At 38.3% G+C, this 20,677-nt stretch overlaps 1 protein-coding gene across 3 annotated transcripts in view; it reads left to right on the top strand.

The window, feature by feature from the left end:
* Nucleotides 1-17,127, top strand: part of itga7 (integrin, alpha 7) — a 30,837-nt gene extending 13,710 nt beyond the window's left edge. Inside the window, exons 8-26 of one of the 3 annotated variants that reach the window (XM_067388748.1) lie at nucleotides 28-116; nucleotides 2,096-2,223; nucleotides 2,386-2,481; nucleotides 2,613-2,674; nucleotides 2,767-2,936; nucleotides 4,182-4,331; nucleotides 6,164-6,279; nucleotides 6,528-6,711; nucleotides 6,791-6,865; nucleotides 6,947-7,026; nucleotides 8,615-8,692; nucleotides 8,887-8,989; nucleotides 10,197-10,388; nucleotides 10,469-10,585; nucleotides 10,682-10,795; nucleotides 12,207-12,305; nucleotides 12,386-12,511; nucleotides 13,776-13,934; nucleotides 16,598-16,736. In XM_067388748.1, coding sequence (XP_067244849.1) covers nucleotides 28-116; nucleotides 2,096-2,223; nucleotides 2,386-2,481; nucleotides 2,613-2,674; nucleotides 2,767-2,936; nucleotides 4,182-4,331; nucleotides 6,164-6,279; nucleotides 6,528-6,711; nucleotides 6,791-6,865; nucleotides 6,947-7,026; nucleotides 8,615-8,692; nucleotides 8,887-8,989; nucleotides 10,197-10,388; nucleotides 10,469-10,585; nucleotides 10,682-10,795; nucleotides 12,207-12,305; nucleotides 12,386-12,511; nucleotides 13,776-13,892 — 2,096 coding nt within the window. In that variant the 3' untranslated portion in view covers nucleotides 13,893-13,934; nucleotides 16,598-16,736. Of the gene's footprint in view, nucleotides 1-27; nucleotides 117-2,095; nucleotides 2,224-2,385; nucleotides 2,482-2,612; nucleotides 2,675-2,766; nucleotides 2,937-4,181; nucleotides 4,332-6,163; nucleotides 6,280-6,527; nucleotides 6,712-6,790; nucleotides 6,866-6,946; nucleotides 7,027-8,614; nucleotides 8,693-8,886; nucleotides 8,990-10,196; nucleotides 10,389-10,468; nucleotides 10,586-10,681; nucleotides 10,796-12,206; nucleotides 12,306-12,385; nucleotides 12,512-13,775; nucleotides 13,935-16,597 lie in introns of all 3 variants that reach the window. The other 2 variants (XM_067388747.1, XM_067388749.1) reach the window with 2 other exon arrangements.
* Nucleotides 17,128-20,677: the final 3,550 nt, after the last annotated feature.

Here is a 20,677-nt window from a genome sequence, read left to right as displayed (position 1 = left end):
AAATCTAGTCAATGTGTTTGTTTTCAGACATTGCTGTTGGAGCCCCGTTTGATGGAGATGGGAAAGTTTTCATTTACCGCGGCACTTCATCTGGCATTGATACCAAACCTTCGCAGGCAAACCTTCTCTCTCTTTCACACACACACACACACACACACACACACACACACACACACACACACACACACACACACACACAATGGAAAAGTCTTAGGCACATTAGATTGTTTTAAGACAACATTTGAATATTTATATATATATATATATATGAGTGAGTCATTGAATCCTTCATTCAACTGATTTGTTCGAAAACACATTTACATGGGCACTTTTTGTTTCACCTTTTGAATTCATTCCGATTGATGAATCTGAGCGTAGTGTTTACATGAACACTAAATAAAGTGATTGTGTGCATTTATATGTCACAAGATTCAAATCGGAATTTTTTTTTGACATGCGCACACTTCTTGCTGTTTGTGCATACTAATGTTTATCTATTTCAGGTCCTAATTTGGAGACGACGAGCACATATCTTATATCTGTCAAGCAGTAAATACGGCCCTTAATTCCTGCATGCAAAACAAGATGTCTGTGGATGAAAATCCAAAACAAGGACGGGTGGAACAGCATTGTGCTGCTCCACTTTCACTTTGAGTGCAAGAAGAACTTTAGAATAACACGACATTCATTTATGACACTATATTCAACAACAGCTCATTGCGCGTGTCATTGCACCATCTTTACGGCATTGCACGTGTGCAGTACTTTCCAGTTTCTGTTTTCAGTCCAATTAAGTGTTTACATGTCCTGTTGATTGGATTAGAAAAGGCTTAAACCACCCCATACAATCCCAATGAAATTTTAATCGGATTTGGCCAATTCATTCCGATTGAGGTGGTTATGTGTGACTTCTTTATTCTTAGGGTCCATGTAAACGCAGCTACTGATTCATTCACAAACTAAACAGTTTTCAGTAACATGTTCAAGGTTCTGTTTCTGAATAGATTTATACACTCTTAGCCTGGATTTTATATTTACTTAAAAATATAATTACAATATACTTAAAATATTTAAGTTTGGTTGCATTACTTATAAATTATATTGTGTTAATAAATGTAAGTTGAATGCACTTAAATTATGAAGTTTTTCTCCTGACCACGCCTCCTTCACACTGGTTTGCGGCAGGTAATGACGCCATTTTGTCGTAGTGTGTATGAATTCAAGGAGCTGTTGATGAGCAGTTGGAACATTTGTTTTGGCTGTTCTACAGACATTTTTTCCAAACATTTACCTTTTTATAGTTTTTCACCAAAGGAGAAAATCACAATTTTTAAGTTACCATCATCGAGGGTCAGGGTTTGTTTTAGTTGAGCTCTTGACCCTTAACTTTTTAATATTAGATTTTGTTTGGGCAGTTTTAACTGCATTAAAACCAACCAGACAAGCAAAGTTAAAAGATGATCAGGTGGTGTTGGTTATGTTTTCACATAATCATTATTTGATCTTAATCACTGAACTCATTTAGAGCCCAGTTAGATTTACATTATTGATTACAGCAGCACTGTGATTTTACAGCGGAAGATCAACTTTTACAATACAATAAAAAAAAGAAAAAAAAAGTTGTCCTGAATCAGTGTCTGAATCTCAACGACGGTGACAAGCAACATCTTCTGATAAACAGATCAACTCTGAACATTAGAAAACAAGCTACTAAAAAGTCACAGAAAAACAGCAAAATTTAAAAAGTGAGAATAAAGAAAATTACTAAGATGATTCAGCTCATAAATTATTCATGCAGCAATGCATGATGGGAGGCATGGATGAATTTTGATTGGTGGCAAGTTAACTTGCTTAGTACATTGAACTTAAATATACTAGGTGTAATAACTACAAAGTAATTAATATTACAAAACATTTTAAGTTAATTGAACTCGAATTATTAAGTTAACATTACTTAATTTTTTTTAGGGCAACCAGTTTCCTCAAATTTTTTAAGTAAATTCAACTTATCCGTGCTAACAGTGCAGACATTCAACCAGCAGTGCCATCACAGTGTTTTGACTTTATTCATCTGTATATTTATCATCATATCAAGGTTCTGGATGGGCTTAATGCAGGGGTCAAGCGACTTGGCTACTCCATATCTGGAGGACTAGATGTTGATGGGAATTTTTATCCAGATCTAGCTGTCGGCTCCCTCAGTGATCAGGTTGTGCTTTACAGGTGAGATCTGAAGTGCCTGAGAAAAACGTGCAAATGAAAAACATGCATCCCTTATCAAAGATGTCCGCTGAATGTTTAAAAATGGATGCATTGTCATTTAAAGCCACAGCAGCAGTTATTTTGAGATGCAAGATGTTTTCTGACTCGTTGTTTGTCCATCAGGTCACGTCCGGTGGTCCACGTGATACGAGAAATTTCCATTGAGCCTCAGCACATTGACCTCACGCAGCCCAGCTGCCAGGGCCAAGATGGTGTTTGGTTAGAAGTTATTTTACTTTTTCAATGTCTTCACATTGTGTATATGACATCTTGCTTGGAAATTACACACAGTATAGATAAATCCATTTCAACGTGATATTATAATGAATGACTGACTTGTCTTCATCTAGTGTGGACGTGAAGGCCTGCTACACATACACGGCTTATCCAGACTCCTACTCACCACATATCAGTAAGAAATTCAACATCTATAACAACAACATTCGCTGTAAGTGCAGATATACACATATATTTGAATGTTTCTGTGTTGCTCCTCCACATCAGCACTCGCTGTACATTTTGAGGCGGACGTAGAGCGCAGGAAGTTGAGTCTTCCTCACAGAGTTCACTTCCTGGACCGCAGTTTATCAGAGCCGGAGTACATCCATTCTGTGGAAGTGGAGCTACATGGACAAAAACATCCGGACTGTAAAACAGTGACTTTTGCTGTGAAGGTAGATCTAGAGATGCAGATGAATGTGTGTATTGATGGTGCCCTCTTTCCACCTGCTGTAAAGATGGTACACGAGGTGCATTTTTGTTGAGCACTAAATACAGGTGGAAGCAGGGTCTAAAACAATTTATGAATGACAAGTCACCTTTACTTACACCACTTTTTTGTTTCAAAGCAGCAATCACTAGTATCATTAGCTGGGTTTCCTTCCAAAGTTGTGAATTTAACTTGTGCACAAAATTGGAATATTGCATAAAAAATTTGTGAATAGAGCAACATTTCCATCCCATGTGTTCAAACAGAAAAAAATCATTGCTTCCTGGGAAATTGGTTCAAATATCAGAAGAAGTGACTTAAACTGCAATTCATCGACTGGCCACTGGAAAGCAGAATCTCATTGATCCCCATGTTAAAATGCCCAACTTTACAGCAGATAAAAACATGTTTACAGCCTGGTACAAATTGTAGTTTCAGTCTATACTGCTAATTTTGACCTTCATGACAACTGTGAGGGGGGTGAACTTTTTTATAACTCATCCATTTAAATTATATTAAGCCTTAAAGTTCTGCATAAGGGCGTGGCCACTTGAGTGAGAGGTGGATTGCCATTGCTGTCACCACTAGCTGTTTGTCTGCTGCCGTCACGTCACCTCAGCTCCACCCACGTCCCGCCTCTTTAACCATTTTCAGTTATCTGGGAGTGACGCGCGGTGACGCACTGCCAAGATGGCAACGCTTCAAAAATGCTCTTCAGAAGCCTATGGGTGATGTCACATATTTTTTTTTTGCAGTCTATGATTAAACCCAATCATAACTGAACCAACAACTGAGATGCAGTGCGATGCGATTGGTCCACTGGTTAGTCCAGTTATCCAATCGCATTCTCTGAGAAAAATTCATGTTTTTGTTGCACATGAAGGGATTTAAGGGGCGGTCACACTACACTTTTCGTTCCATTGACTGCCATTCATAGACTGGAAATCGAAAAGGCATCCAGAGGGCTCAGCCTTCAAATGAGACACAACTATTGATTTCTGCCCGCTATGGAACATGTGGTGAAAAATCAACACTTTGCACATGAAACAGGGGGTTCAAACTTTGCTGCATTGTACCAAAGCACACACATTACGATCAAAATTGCAGCTGCATTTCATAACACGAGAGGAGTGACTCAATGAAGTCCGATCAGAGGAGATGCATGTTAATATCAGATGAAACAGGGCCTCTTCTGTTCTCATTTCACCAGGAAAACATTCGGGACAAGCTGCGGCCCGTCTCTCTGGCGATCACACACACCATACGGAGAAGCAGACATCACCATCACACGGGACATAAACACCATACCCAGCTGAGCCCCGTCCTGAGCGTCAGTCCCTCAAACACACTCTACTCTGAGGTAAAACTAATGTACTTCACATGCTTTTAGATTCGGTTTTTGTCTCTTGATTTTGGTTGTGAATGGGTCAATCCCTGCATTCTGTGTTCAGAAGTTTGTCACATTTGTCTCAAGAAAGAGATGTCCTGCATAGTGCCATTAGTTTCACTTTATTTATTTCTATATAACACTTTATACAATACACATTGTTTCAAAGCAGCTTTACAGAAAATCATGATGTCAATATCTTAATATCTTCATGCATTTGAGCTGTGACTGTAATGTTATTGAACCAAACTGAATCAACACTGAACTGATCTCAGCTGAATAATGTTTACTGTTGTCTTTTTAGAGCTGCTTTACAGCAGAATTGAACTCTGTTTGCTTTACTGAATCGTATACTTTCCCGTTTATCACTGTAAAGCTGCTTTGAAACAATCTGTATCGTATTAAGTGTTATATAGAAATAAAGATGACTTGACTGTTAACTATCTTTCTTCTCACATAATAAAAACATTTACCTCAATATTGTATTGCATATTGCAGTCATAGGCAGACCTACTGACAGACGGGGGTGGGGGATTTATTACTTAATAAATAATAATAATAATAATAAAAGAATTAAATGATTTAAAGGGGTATAAAGTTCCCCTGTAGTCAATAATTTTATACCTTAAAACTCATCTTTGATCACCAAAATTACATATTTAAACATTTTTCCCTGTGAAAAAAAAAATTCTTCACACCTATAAATAGCTTGAATGTAACTCTATACCCTTCCTTCATTTAATATACGTGGATCTATGAATATGCTAATCAGCCCCGCCTCCACTCTCTCGCACAAGCTCAGAGATCCACTCGGTCAACTTTACTGAAGTAAACGCTACACAATGGTTCAGCAATGGTGTTGAATGATGAATTTGCACATGGTTTGTCTTAAAGCATATTAGAAACACAACATAGACCTATAAACAACATTAAACACTTGATTTTCACCACAGGGGGTCTTTAAGGGAATAAATAAATAAGAATGGTAAAATAACGTCTAGGTCTAATTGTAGTTATGAAGTTTGAGCTATTTGCAAATAATATTTTATTTTAAAATGTGCACACATTCACTCTCATTTGTATACCTAATATGTTGAAATATGTACCTAATATGTTGAAAACACAAACATTTCTTGTCTTGTCACAATTATTTATGAATCAGTACATGAATCACTATTGCATATTTTTAGTTCAAAACAGCAAAATTTCATAAAAAGTTGAACAGTTTTAATCAAATAGTCTATTACTGTCAGTCGCTGAACATTTCTATTGAAAAACTGTTGTCTACTTGCATCTTTCCAAGAACTCTCGCTGTGACACTGACAGTAAGACCCGCCCTCTTTGATTTGATTGGCCATCTTGATCATTTTGACATTGATGAGTGCTGTTAGACCGCTGAGGCACAGCAGCTTAAAAATGTAATCAGCCTAGAAATGTACCTTTTAAAACATCCTAACAACAAACATTTACTCATTCTACAGTAAAATGATAAGATAAGACAAATAAATGTGAATTGTATCATTTTTAAAAACAAATTTATTCATAGCTCAGGCAAAATCATTGGCTTTGGTCCCCCCCAAACTCCACCTACGATTTCAATATTACACCCAAAATCAATACTGCTAGTCCATGTATTCAAGTAGTCATATGACAGCTGTTTGCTTCATGTCAGCTTATTTTGTGAAAATGACTTGCTGTAAGTACATTATCCCTTATATAATGTTTGTTGAATGGTAATTCAAATCCATCAGGAACCATTAGTATAACATTAAAACTGAATGTGCAAGCTTTCTGTCTGTTCTCAGGTTAATTTTGTCAGGGAAGGGTGCGGTGAGGATAAAATATGCCAGAGCAACCTTCAGCTTGTCTATCAGTTTGGCACAAAAGCACCCATTTCAAATGACTTCACTCCTCTACCGCGGTAAGTGACCATACACATATTTCTGTATCTGAATTGATGTCTCCATGACTGCATTTATAAAGATGTGTGTGAACATGTGATAGTTGCCTAAATGTTCCTACAAAGGATTCATAAATTGCCTAAACCAGGTTCTGCTGTACAGTGCAAGCATTTCACTCACAGTGAAAATGACTGTGTGCAAATGTAAAAATCTTGCAAAGTATAGAAGCCCTGGTTATTTTAATTTCTCCCACATGCTTTGCTTTTAGCGACGGGTCTGATGTGCCAGTGTTCTCTCTGTCGGATCAGAGGTCAATAGTGCTGGAGGTCACGGTGACTAACATGCCGTCTAACCCAGAAACCCCGCAGGAGGATGGGGATGATGCCCACGCCGCCCAGCTGCTGGTGTCTCTGCCAAACACGCTCTCGTACTCTGGAGTCATGGGACAGCAGGTACACCATCAGCAATGCTGAGCATGTTTATGTGTCAGTCAGAGCCAGCAGTAGTTCCTGATGTGTTCTTGTTTTGAAGGTGTTGTGTGAAGTCAATCAGAACGGCTCTCAGGCGCTTTGTGAACTGGGCAATCCGGTCAAAAGAGACGCAATGGTACAGTAACAGTCTCACATGCACAGTTACACGATTCTGACCTTCAGGAAACTCAAATTGACCATGAATTCTTTATGTCAGGTCAAATTCTATCTTATTCTGAGCACTTCTGCGATCACTATAGAAACTACGTCACTGTCTGTTCATCTCGCACTGTCCACGTGAGTTACAGTCCTGTTTTCTGCCTGCCTGCACAGCAAAATCCCCAGTTAAATCAACTCTGCTCAGAGTACATATGGTCCCTCTCTATATGGTGTTAAAGTAACACTGAAGCAGAGTTAAAGTTAATGAGATAATTAAGTTATGATTGAGCATTAGTGATGAACACCTGCTGTTAACAAGCAGAATCACTGAAGAGAACTACAAATGCTTCTAGCCACAGCCTTAGATGAAATAAACTGAAGATAAAATACATTAAATCTCTTAAGATCTAATTAAACAACTCCACAAATGGCATATCATCATCATATTAACTTTAACTCTGCTTCAGTGTTATTTTAACTTGTAGGGAGGGACCATATGTTCTCTGAGCAGAGTTGATTTAACTCTGGGGATTTTGCTGTGTGTATTTCTTTTGTAAGCAAAACTAAATCATACAAATGATTTTTGATGAATCTCACAAAGAAATGTCTGGGTCATATTTCACCCTGAATATTTATTTTTCATTGTAACATCCCTTTTTCATGACAGCAGCACAATACCTTTACTTTTATTACAATTATATTTTTAAATTCATAACAGATTTTTCAAAATTCAGATCATTAGAAACCATATTACTACAGTACTACACAAACTACCATGATTTATTTGTACTTACATGTAGCATACTTAGGGCCAGATTTACTAAACAGGGTAAATTAGCTTGAGTGCTGGGCAGTATGATTATATATATTGTTACATCGGTATCAAATGTCTATCGTTGGAGATTTTGCTATATTTTGCGTATCGCGGTATGTAAATATATAGCACTATTAACACTTCAGAGTGATGAAATGCATGAATGAGAATATAAAGAGCAAGATGTGCTTGATGTTAAAAGATTAAGCACAATAAGCAGTGAAAAAGAACTGTCACAGAGCATAAGTGCGCAAACAGAAAGCCACATCTGTCAGCATGTGATCGTGAACTCAATTCTCTTTCACGTCCTGTTGCGCTTAAATGGTCGAATACACATGCAATTGTGTCAAAATGCCCATCATGTGCAGTATTCATGTATGTTTCAAGTGACCAGCTGGGTGTAAACCGGATGTGTATCAGTATATTGGATCAGTGCATTTGGTCTTAAAGTGACAGCAGCCTAATAAACCTGCCGCTCTGAGTCAATAATGTGAATCAAACAAGAGAGAAAATAACTTACTGCTCTTGAATGAATAACCTTTTTTAGCTTTAATAAGAATACATTTATATTTACTTCATACAGTGAAGACAATGCAATATTTGACGGGTTGAAGGTCCAAATGTCAGTTTCAGTGCAGCTTCAAAGAGCTCTACTTGATCCCAGACGAGGAATAAGAGTCTTATCTAGAGAAACCATCAGTCATTTTCTAAAAAAAAATAAAAAATTATATACTTTTTAACCACAAATGCTCGTCTTGCACTGCTCTGTGATGTGCCATCCATAGGTAGAAATTATATTTATGCTGACCTCCCATTTGGGATGAAATGTAACCTGGACATTGTTGTGAGATTCACCCTGTTGAAAAATGCCAAAACGAATGTAATCATTTCAGCCATGTAAATGTCACACAGGATAAGTGAGCAGCCTTCTTTGGCCCCCGTCACGGCGTTTGCGCGAGTGGTGATCGAGCTTCCTCTGGTGCTCAGCGGGTGTGTGTTCACTTCCCTTTATCTCTGATTATTGGTGTGTTTACATATGGTTACTAAAATAACAGCTTATTTTCTTTGAAAATTCAGTGTATATCTCACAAGTGTCCATAAATAGATCTAATATCTCATGAAATGTTCTCGGAAGCTATTCTTAAAATGCTGTGTGATGATGGTGTTTTGTTGGTCTCCTGTAGGCTGTCTCGCCCTCATCAGCTGTTCTTCAGCGGAGAGGTGAGGGGAGAGAGCGCCATGACATCACTGGAGGACGTCGGCAGCGCAGTGGACTATGAATTTATTGTAAGTTCATGTGCTCAGAAGATTTGGAGGTGCTCTATCATATCTCAAGAGACTTAATGGAGTTCTCATCCATGTTTCCTTTAGAGCTGCACTATGGACATTTTTGGAAAAAATTAACAACATTCCATTATTAAACTAACAAGTCTGGTTACAAAAACCTTTATGTATAATGCATTTATGGACATTATACTGCATTATATTTTTCATAAATAATTATAACCAAAGTTTCATTATAATATAATAATACATGTCTGTAATCTTTTAATGCATTATTCTTTCTAAAGATATGTTCAATGAATAGATAAGTTTTATAATGTATTATAACTGAGATTATAATTATTCATGAGATCATACAATGCATTATAAGGTGCATTTCAAGGCATAATTAATGCATTTAAAAAACATTGTATATATGCATTTTATATATAGTCTTTAAGTAAAGTGCTAAATTCTGTCATTAATTACTCTCCCTCATGTCATTCCACACATGTAAGACCTTCATTCATCTTCAAAACACTAATTAAGATATTTTTAATCCAATATAATCAACACTTTCAAGGTCCAGAAAGGTACTAAAAACATTGTAAAAACAGTCATGTGACTGCAGTCGTTCCACCTTAATGTTATGAAGAGACAACCTTGAAAGTGTTGATTATATTGCTGTCTATGGACGAGTCATATACCTCTCAGATTTCATCAAAAATATCCTAATTTGTGTTCTGAAGATGAAAAACTGTTTTGGGTAAACTAACCCTTTAATTTTAGTTCTAAATTCCAAAGATGAAAAACTGTTTTTAAACTGTTTAGCTACTTTAAATGTAAATTCATATATATAATTTAATTGTAAAACTAAATTTCGTACTGGAACTGAAAATGAACCGAAATGAACACTGAAATACCACAGACACCACACATTGTAAGTTTTGCAAAATCCCAAAGAAAGATTTGCAACTCATTTGAGATTTTTTTTTTTCTCCCACCACTAATGGGTACTTTATGTTAAACATACTATATATTGGATATTAACATTGTTGGGGAAGTTTGTTTGTAAAATTATATTCTGTTACTCACTAAAAAAGTAACTAATTGGATTACTCAGTTATTTTTAATGGAACGTAGAACAGAAGTCTTCATTTGTATGGAGAAACTGTATGGAGAAATAAAAGGAACAGGACAGAAGTAACTCATGTGTCCTGTGTGATAACAGATGACTAATACTGGGCAGTCTCTCCAAACGTTCGGCTCAGCCTCTCTGAACATCCTGTGGCCGTACGAGCTGATCAATAAGAAGTGGCTGTTGTATCCGAGCGCTCTGCAGATCGAGGGCCATCCACACACTCGCTGTGAACCACAGTCGGCGCTCGACCCTCTGCGTCTGGCCCAGACAGAACACCTCAAGGTACTCGCAGACACACATCAAATGAAGCTGCTGGTCATCCATAAATGCAAAAGATGTTTAAATGGGTCATCTGTGAACAGAGCAGCAGAAAGGTGCGCTCGCATCAGGAGACCGAAGCAGACGTGGCTCCCAAAAACCCTGAAGGCAAAATCACTCCAGCTGTGTCTGCGTCTGAGAGGAGGAAGTCTCTCACACTGGTCAGTGTGAATCAGACAAAATGAGAAATACTTTGGCGACCATATTTCATTCCGTAATCTGCCATTGATTGTGAATGACCTACTGATGTGTTTAAGGATTGTTTACTGGGCTCTGCACGCTGCCTGCTCTTCCGGTGTCCTCTAGACAAGTTCTCCGGCTCCATGCATATCAGGATCAGAGCAAACTTGTGGAACAGCACTTTCATTGAGGTGAGAGATGCTCGCCCTTCAACGATCGTCTTTCCTGTTGATATTGAGCCAAATGTTCTGATTAAATTCGATTCATATTCACAAGATCTCAATTTGATTCTTGATTCTCGATTTGATTCAGTGAATTCAATGATTCAGTTTTAACTCTGCCCCATCACAAAAAAGTAATACATTAATTAAACAGCTGTTTTTTAGATAATTTTAGATACCAGTGAAATTTAACAATGCTCAATTCCAATTTTGATGCCAAACATAATAGTAGATTTCGGGTTAAGAAACTGAATAAAGTAATCAAATGTAAAACAACATTGCATATAATCTTCACTGTACAAATTAAATAAAGGTTCATCCTTATTAAAGGTTCAGAAAATGTATTCAGTCAAGAGCAGTGGGTGATTTTTTAGTAATTTGTAGTTTGAGTAACATTAAAAACACAGACAGCAGCAGGAATATTAGGCTGCTGTCACTTTAAGACTAATGCACGGATCCAATATACTGATACACGTGTTGTCTTTCTCTTAAAGAGGTGGTTTATTATGATTTGACTTTTTTAACTTTAGTTAGTGTGTAATGTTGCTGTTTGATCATAAACAACATCTGCAAAGTTACGACGCTCAAATTTCAATGCAAAGAGAGATTTTCTTTTTAAGAATTCTCTGTTTAAGGACTACAACAGACGGCTGGTAGGGACTACAACGAGCTTCTTCCCGGGTTAGTACATCACTAACCCTAAAATTTACATAAACCCCGCCCCCGAGAACACACAACAAAGGGGGCGGGGCCATGTTGGGCTGCTTTAGAGAAGAGGAAGAGTTGTTGTAGTAGAGTGTTGTTGTCATGCCGTCATTTTACGCCGGACTGCTTCACAAACGAGGATCAATTCAACACAAAAGATGAACATGACGGCACATGCTAGTAGATGAGTTGAATCAACTCCACAGCAACTACATCAATTTATCCACTAACCATTCAGAAACGTCTAAAAGTTGTAACTTCTTCCTGAGTCTCTCCATCAGTGTCGACTCCGGTTTGAACAATGTAAGGCTGAAAACTTTCATCATTTTGGCTGCGTGAGATTCTCCAGCTTTGTTGTTGTTGAGCTGTTAAAGCTCCGCCCTCTTCTGGAAAGGGGGCGGGAGCAGCAGCAGAAAAAGATTAATTGAAAAATAGATTTTTTTGACAAACCCTAGTTGATATGGTGGGACAGAAACTATCAGCTTAATGGAGAGTTACATTGAAAAGATGGAAACACAGTTTCAGACAAGAAAATGGCGCCACAGCAATCACCTCAAACACATCCGAATCAAGCCCACAGTCAGTGAATTAATGTCCATAAATGTGCCCAGGGTCTATACGTATGTGCGATCTAATGGATTAACTCTCAGTACAGCATTCCCTCTGTGTTTATTAGGAGTTTTCATCGGTCAGTGCCGTGGAGCTGCTGGTCAGAGCCAATATCACCATTAAATCCGACATCAGGCATCTAGTGCTGAAGGACGCTGCTACACAGGTCAGATAGCACACGTGATCACACATGCCCACACTCCCATGCGTGTTCTTGTTAGTGCATCAGTGTTTGTGTTTGTGCAGGTGTCAGTGATGATTTACCCAGAGATCGGGCTCTCGGACCAGCACAGCATCCCGTGGTGGATCATCCTCATCGCCGTCCTGGCTGGAGTTATTGTTCTCGCGCTGCTCGTGTGTGTGCTGTGGAAGGTGAGTGTACACCTGAAAACACTCAACAAGTTTCTGCTTTTATTGCACAGCTTGCACAGAGCAAAGAAGTATTTTTCCCCTATGCACATCTAAACATTCTTTCATCAAATTATGTGTTGTTTTGTGAAAAATGGCTTCATGCTTAAAGTCTGCTACAACAGGTTCACATTCAACCAGGATCAAAAACACTTTAATTCTCTCATAATATCCACTGCAGCATCAGCTCTTTTCTCTCAGTGTCTGAAACGCTTCCATCAAGGATTCGGTCTTTCTAAACCCCGCCTTTCTGAGAGCTGCTCTGCTGTGATTGGTCAGATGGCTACAGTGATTGAGGGCGGGGCATAGAGATGCTGTTCAGCCAATGAAGAGCAGGCATTATACAAATTAGTTACAAACCTACATATGAGACAATAACATTTATCTGCACTTTGATCTTTGCAGACCTTTTACATTCACAAACAGCTCTATTACACACTGCATTAAAGGGAATATCACAAATAGCATAATAGGGGCATTTTAAAACAATAAACAAAATGGCTGCCAATGGGGTCAGTACAAAATTTTTGGTCCCCATTGTCAGATATTTTTCTTGTTTTAAGCAAAAAGCCACTCAGCTAGCTAAAGTCACTCAGCTTCTCCAGTAAATGAACCTTGATTTAAGAATGTTTAGATATTTGTACTGGAAAACAAGAGGAGGAAAATATGTTTTTCGATCATTTGACCATCTACAGTCATTGTGAATGCCCAAAAGAATAATTTGGCATGCTGACATGGTGTGATTACTGGTGAACTTACTAGTTGCCAGTCAGTCCTAGTCAAAAATGCCCAATGTTATATGAACTTTTTCAAATGTATTGGTATAGCACTTTTCACAATACACATAGATCATATAGTAATGCAGCTTGACTGCACATAGATTTGCCATGGCTCCAGTGAACAACAGGATTAAAAGGATGTTTAAGTTCATCCTGAGACAAACTTTTGTCACTTTTTGAGACATCGGAAATGTGGTTTTCCAAGCTTGATTTGCTGTCATTTCAATGCATACAGTATTTCTCCCAAAATGAACATTCTGTCATTATTTACTCACCCTCATATTACTCATATTACTGTTCTCTTCCATCCAATGAATGCGATTGCATACTATTGTCTATATAATATTTCCTCACTTCTAATGATTTAACCCCCCATTGCTAGTTCTTCATGTGTTCTTCTTTCTGTACCTACGCCTATGTCTGTTATACATTCCCGTCTGGTGGAGCAGTGTGGTTTTTTCAAGCGCACTGAGAGGCAGCGTCACTATGAGACCGAGTATTACAGCGCTCATCTGCAGCAGCAGCCGTCTGATGTGGAGGGGAAACAGGCCTCTGATCTTCAATAAGAGCCTCGTCCAGCCTGATCTTCCTCTAGCACACGTCATGTGGTACAGCTCAATTCTGCGGTGGAGTGTGCTGATGCGCTGTGGCTTTGGCATGATAACCAGTATCTAAATAATAATGGGAATGCCTAAAGGTGCAGTAAGCGATTTCTGGTAAACGCCCCTACCCAAAACAAACACGCCCAAATCCCAAATGACCACACCCCTATCTTGATAGCTCCACCCACACATTCACATTCACACTATGCAGCACAGGCAAGGAATCTACTGTGCCTGCCACCCGAGGGTAGGATGTCATCGATAAGTGAAAGCAATTTGTGTTGCTATGATAGTTCAGGTCGAATGTCTAATTGTTATTTAGCTCATCTACTCATTCGATGGCAAAGTCATTCCTTCCCAAAAAACACCGTTTTCATGAACAGCTCCCGACATATAACATGAAAGTCCAAGTAACTACAAATGTGACAAGATTAAGGGGTTATTGCGATCATTAAATGTGGACTCGAAAGAAAAAACATATATTAGGAGTGCTATCTCACTTTTCTGACACATTTTGGAAGCCGATGATTGAAATGGGCGGTGGAAAATGTTTAGACGTTAGATGCTTATAATAATAATAATAATGCAAATGAACAAACAAGATGACATGAGTATATTCAAGCAAAAGACAGCATATCATAGTTCCGTAGAACAGCAAAATATAATATCGTGCATGTATCTTTAAATGCAAATGAGCTGCTGCTCCCCACCCCACTTTCCAGAAGAGGGCGGAGCCTGTACAAATCATGCCTCTGATATTTTCCAAAAACAAACAACATCTGTTTGGTTTTGATTATTATCTCAATCGTGGTCAGGCTCACATGACATTGCAGTTCTTCTTCATCATGAAAGTTAATAATTTGTATCCATTTAAAGTCTAAACTTCTGATATATGATTTTTTGAGTCAAAGCTGGATGTCAAACGGTTCTCTTTCACGTCTCATTGTGCTTAAACTGTCAAATACACACAAGGTTTTGTCAAAAACAGACAAAGTTCACAAACACAGTCGGATATGTCTGTGAACATAAACAGCAGGGAAAGAAATCACATGTGTATATTAGATCTGTGTATTAAAGTGACAGCAGCGTAATATACAGTACCTACTGCTGTAAATGCTGTTAATATGAATCAAACAAAAGAAAAACAGAAAATCACTCAATGCTGTTGACTGAATAACTTTAGTAGCTTTAGTAAGAATATATTTCTTACTTGAATGCTGCTGTTAATGCTCTGGCGAGGAGATAAACATGGCGGACTGTGTACAGCTCACTCGGGGGAGGAGCTAAGCTAATAGGGCAGAGTCTGTCAGTGGTTGTGGGCGGGGCCTGTGCAATGTGATGTCACATTGCATAGAAAATACAAACGGCTTATCCTGAGAGACTGCTTATGATTTATGGGGATTAAAAAAATGAGTGGGTGGATTTTTACCATTATAGAGTGGCTGTGTACACACACTTTAAGGTCTCTCATGTGCTGGAAAGCTTCTCCGATATTAACGCAGGTTTGTAACCCTTGTTTTTAAAGTTATATTCCCCTGGCCTTTTCCTCGTTTGTATTTTCTCTGTCATTTCTCTATCTATAGTATGTCTGTCTTGTGCACTGAGCTCTCTCTCCTCCCTCATCATGAGTGGACACGCCCCTTGCAGCTGATTGGCTACAAGTGTGTTTGGTGCTCGGTCAGATCCATTTTCAACAGCATTTTTCAAAAATTGCTTACTGCACCTTTAATATCCATGATATAATAAGAGCTGAAGCCACCAGATTTGTGTGGTGTCAGTGTAGGATGCAAAGCAGAACAAACTTTCACTCTCTATAATAAGAGAAAGTAAGTTGAAATAAATAGATTTAATAGTATACTTCGGCTGCCCATGTTTCCAGCGACAGTCAGCGCACTGTCCGTGGACAAGCCAAATTTTTGCGGGTGATTTGAGTGCATGAAAACAAAAGTCCACTAGATAGTGAGCATGCAATGAACACGTCTTTCCACACTCAGGATCGGAACGCGGAAAATGATGTATACCAGGGGCATTAATCATTGAACATTTGCATATTGTGCCTAAATGCAGGACACAGATTTCAACACCAGTTATGATTTTTAATTATGATTTGACTTACTGATACTGATAATGCACGAGGGTGTTGTGCATGTAATCAACAAATATAGAACAATAAAAAAACATTCTTCAAGAATTAAAGCCTGCCGTTCTTTGAAGAATGAAGATGATTGAAATTTTGTTTTTAGTGCTTCAGAAGGTTGATGTTTAGGGTAAGGAATACAACCGAGTACATACTAAAAGTTTGATCAAGTTATAAAAGATGCACAAAATATTAGACATGAACAAGTCATTAGACTTTATCTTGTCTGAGAAGGGTATCTGTTAGATGAGCATGTCGAGCTTTAACTTTATCACCTTAAAAATAAAACAGTAAAAAAAGAGGTTGATAAAGCTAAAGCAGCTTCAGCTCAAGCATGCCATGAATGAATGGAGGATTATGTATTACGTACTATGGAATGAAACATTGAACATAATTTTTTTTTTTAAAGTTATCAGTCAAACATTATTTTTTACTCACGTTTGGCACTGGGCATGTGTTAACTTTGGACGCTGGGATCAAGGTTGCACAATGTGATTTATTTTATCTAATTCAACCTCTTTCTCTCTTGCAGTGTGGTTTCTTCCATAGGGTTCGACATGGAGATCAAGTGCCCCAGTATCAGGCTGTGAAGATCCTGCGGCAAGAGACGCCACTTCTGGACAAGACTTTTATTTTGCACAAAAAGCAATGGACGACCCACTGGAGCGATGGGACAATCTAATGTTCATCCTTTTGTCCCCAGAAACATGGACGCTGACCAGAGACTGCAGTGGACTTGCACTGACCATAAACACACACTGCTACGCATTTTTATGAAGCCTTTTATAAGTGTAATTTTCTTCAGTGTTCTGCAGATCGAAAGAAAATTTTAGGAGGACAGCTGGATCGAGCTGGATATAGTATATAAATGGAAATATATGCACCTAGTATTAAAAGTGTTATTTAACATATTAATGTTGAATTGAGTGTGATGGTGTTTAAACTCAGCTGCAGTTCTGTGCCTTTTAAGTGTCTTCATATTTCATCATAAGCAGAACGTGATAAAGTTTTCAGGTCATATGAAACTTGGCACACATCATCCCAAGACCCTCCTGACATAAAGTGAAGTCAATTTTATTTGTATAGTGTTTTTATTTTTACAATACACATAGTTTATAGCAGCTTTAAAATATCATAGTGTTGTCTATAATGCCTTGATGCTTTATCATTGATATATGCCGATATGCAACAATGATATAAACAATCATAATAAATTATATTTATTATGGTATAAGGTACTAAATAGAATTTTAAAAAATGTAGGCCCATTTTAGGATGTCACAACCAACAAAAATGAATCAATTATTTGATCTGTTCATTTGTAGATTCTAAAGCCATGTTATAAAATAACATGCCTACAAACTTAAGGTCGTTTGGAGCGTATGTTTCAGAACCTGGTGCGTTTTCTCCCTTAGATTGGTTCGTTTAGGCATATTTGGGGTAATGCATTACAAGTAACACAAGTTACATAATCAGATTACTTTTTTCAAGTAACTAGTAAAGTAATGCATTACTTTTAAAATTGCAACAAAATATCTTTTCACTTTTTACTTTTTCAAATAAGTAATACAAGTTACTTTGTTTTCCCATGTATTGACAGCTCTCCTGTCCTCATGTTAAGAGAAATCAAGGGTAAGATGTAACATGATGGTTATTCTAGACTAGTTCTAGAGTACAAATGTGAGCATTTATTTACTTATTTACTACTACTCCTGCATCCTGTTCTTCTGTGATCCCGAATGGCAGCACAGCTGAAAGGTTTGTTTGAGCTGCACCCTCTACTGTTCAGGTGTGAATCTGCATTTCCTTCAGCCTGAGGCTTATTCATTTCACTTTTGGTGTGAAAGGGCCTTTACAAATGTGTGCCTGCCTTTTTGACAAATTAATATTAACAATTTATTATGTTGATTGCTAATGAATAGAAAAGTGTGCACTTGAATTTTCTGCCGTTGTTAGAATAACATGGAAAAATCTTGGATGAAATTGAGTTCTGAGGAAACATTCAGGCTAATACAGAGTAAAGGGAAAGAAATCCTGCAAATTATGCCGCAGAGGATATACTAAATCAACAGGGGGCAGTTGTGTTTCATTCTTTGAGCAGAATAACTGTTACATCAAGCTTCACTGCTGGGTTCAAAAGGAGGATTTTGGCAACACATATAATGAGGACAGATGAGGACAGACTTACAGTCTTTACAATAGCATCCACTGTATAAACCCTTCTAGATCTTGTGTAACAACTTTCAAGACTACTTTATGGAGCTTTTGTCTACTGAATGTGTGTTTGTTCGGACAAATTGTAGCCATAACTAATGAGCAACATTATTAACACAATGCATCGTTCAAAAAGGTAACCATCTGAGGAATCGTTTCTCTAAAACAAAGAAACCTCTTTTGGAGAAGAGTTTACAAGCAAAAAGCAAAGATGGTAAAGCCTGTAATACAACTCAAAACTTAATAAATTCATTGTCGATTAATGAATTTGCAGCACAAATGCCTTCAGAAATAATGCGAGCACACTGTAAACCCGAATAAGTTGGCAGAATTTTAAAACTTTGAGGCAATCTGCCATTTTTCACTATTGTTCTTGTTGGCTTACCTAGTCTGATGATTCAGCTGTGCACAGATCCAGACGTTAATACTGGCTGCCCTTGTGTAATGCCTTGAACATGAGCTGGCATATGCAAATATTGGGGTCGTACATATTAATGATCCCGACTGTTACGTAACAGTCGGTGTTATGTTGAGATTCGCCTGTTTTTTGGAGGTCCTTTAAACGAATGAGATTTACATAAGAAGGAGGAAACAATGGAGTTTGAGACTCACTGTATGTCATTTCCATGTACTGAACTCTTGTTATTCAACTATGCCAAGATAAATTCAATTTTTAATTCTAGGGCACCTTTAAGTTTGTCTAAAGCTCTAAACAACTAAACAGTTCAGTTCACTCAAAATATATCAGTTCTGTGAACTTGAAAGTAAAAGAAAGTGCAAAATACTCATAAAAGTTCATATGACTGAATTATGTTTCATTTGAGTTTGTCCAACTAAAACCAATTAAATTATTTTGAGCAATGGCGAAAACACTGCCTGTAAAAACATTCAACATTTATGGTCCCCTGAAAGAATGATTGCATTGGCCTCCATTCCCCAATGGATGAAAGCGTTCTCACATGATTCAAAAACAAAAAGACATTTGATCAATGAAATAAATACAAAACAAAAAGACATTCTGTAGCACTTCCAGGACTGGAGATGGACTTGCAATCCTCTTCTCTCTCTGAGTTTGACTGAGGAACTGAATGTTTATTGCCCTCTAGGGCTGGGACAATACATCGATGCAATGTGAATAGAGAAATGATTCTGGATCGATTCTGATATTTTCCGTATGTATCGCGATTCTCTCTCAAAACGATTGTGAGCTTAGTTTTGAACAGCAGATGGCACTACGTGCTTTAGAAACAGCCGTACTCTGCTTCCTTCTAATTCCTTACACACACCACTTAAACCTAAAATAATCATTCATAAAGTTCAAAAATGTTGAAGTGAATTACAAGGGTGTTTGCAGTGGGCTGTTTACATTAATCTCGCGTCATTAAAGCATTCTGAGGTGCAAGTACATTCTCAGACTCAGCCAAATGCACGAGCGCTCTTCTTCATGAGCAATTGAGCATGTGGTTAAAAACTAAGCTCTGAATCTGTTTGAGATGCATTTGGAAAGTATCAGAAATGATCCATGAATCGCGATGCATCGATAGTATTGTTCCAGCCCTGTTGCCCACTTTGCAAGCCAATTAAACACACACTTTACATAACAAGAACTCGCCTTTCTTAAAGGCCCCCTGTGGAGAAAATAAAGTTCCCTTTCGTGGGAACTATCGACGCTACGTCGTATGACGTGATGGGAACCCTCTGTATTCTGTGTTCGTGAAGCACCTCTGTATCCAACCAATGAAAAGACGTGACGTCAGAGACGGGTGACGTCACGGATCAGGAAGCTATAAAGCACACCTGAACACAAAGCACGCCAGCTTCTGTTGTCTTCAGCAAGCGCTCTCTGTATCTTGTGTGTCTTATTTGGTGTTGTTTGTCTTATTACATATAAACAAGTCAAGATCTCTTCGTCTGAGGACAAGAGTATCTCACACCAATCCATATATTTATATATAAAAAAGACACGTATTATGGCGAGAAACAGCAGTGAAATGGGAGTGAGCACAGGCAGCTCTCGAGGGAGCCGTCTGTGTGCACTGTAAAAACTCACTCTCAGGACACTGCTCCAGTGTTCCCCGCGGATCGGGTCCCGCTTCTGCTGAGGCAGGGCGGAGGCTCCGTTCGTGGGGTTCACAAATGGATCTGACAGAGGGATTAGAAACGGGCGCGCCTTTTCTCTGCCCTCACCAGCAAGGTTCAGCGCCGTCTCCCAGGTGGAAGCACGCTCTGTGGTTTCTTCCCCCGGGTTGAGGCACCGATACTCACATGTCCAGCTCTGAGGAGGTGGATATTGTGATATCGATCTGAGGATCGCCACCTCACAGTCACACACACACATATCGTGTTTCAAAATCACACGTTTATAACAAATCAATCGTGAACAGCAGTTTGATTTTTC

This window comes from Chanodichthys erythropterus, chromosome 6 (assembly GCF_024489055.1).
Source record: "Chanodichthys erythropterus isolate Z2021 chromosome 6, ASM2448905v1, whole genome shotgun sequence".
NCBI classification, from domain to species: Eukaryota; Metazoa; Chordata; class Actinopteri; order Cypriniformes; family Xenocyprididae; genus Chanodichthys; species Chanodichthys erythropterus.
The sequence above is the reverse complement of the archived record's forward strand: the minus strand, read 5'-3'. Positions and strand labels throughout refer to the sequence as shown.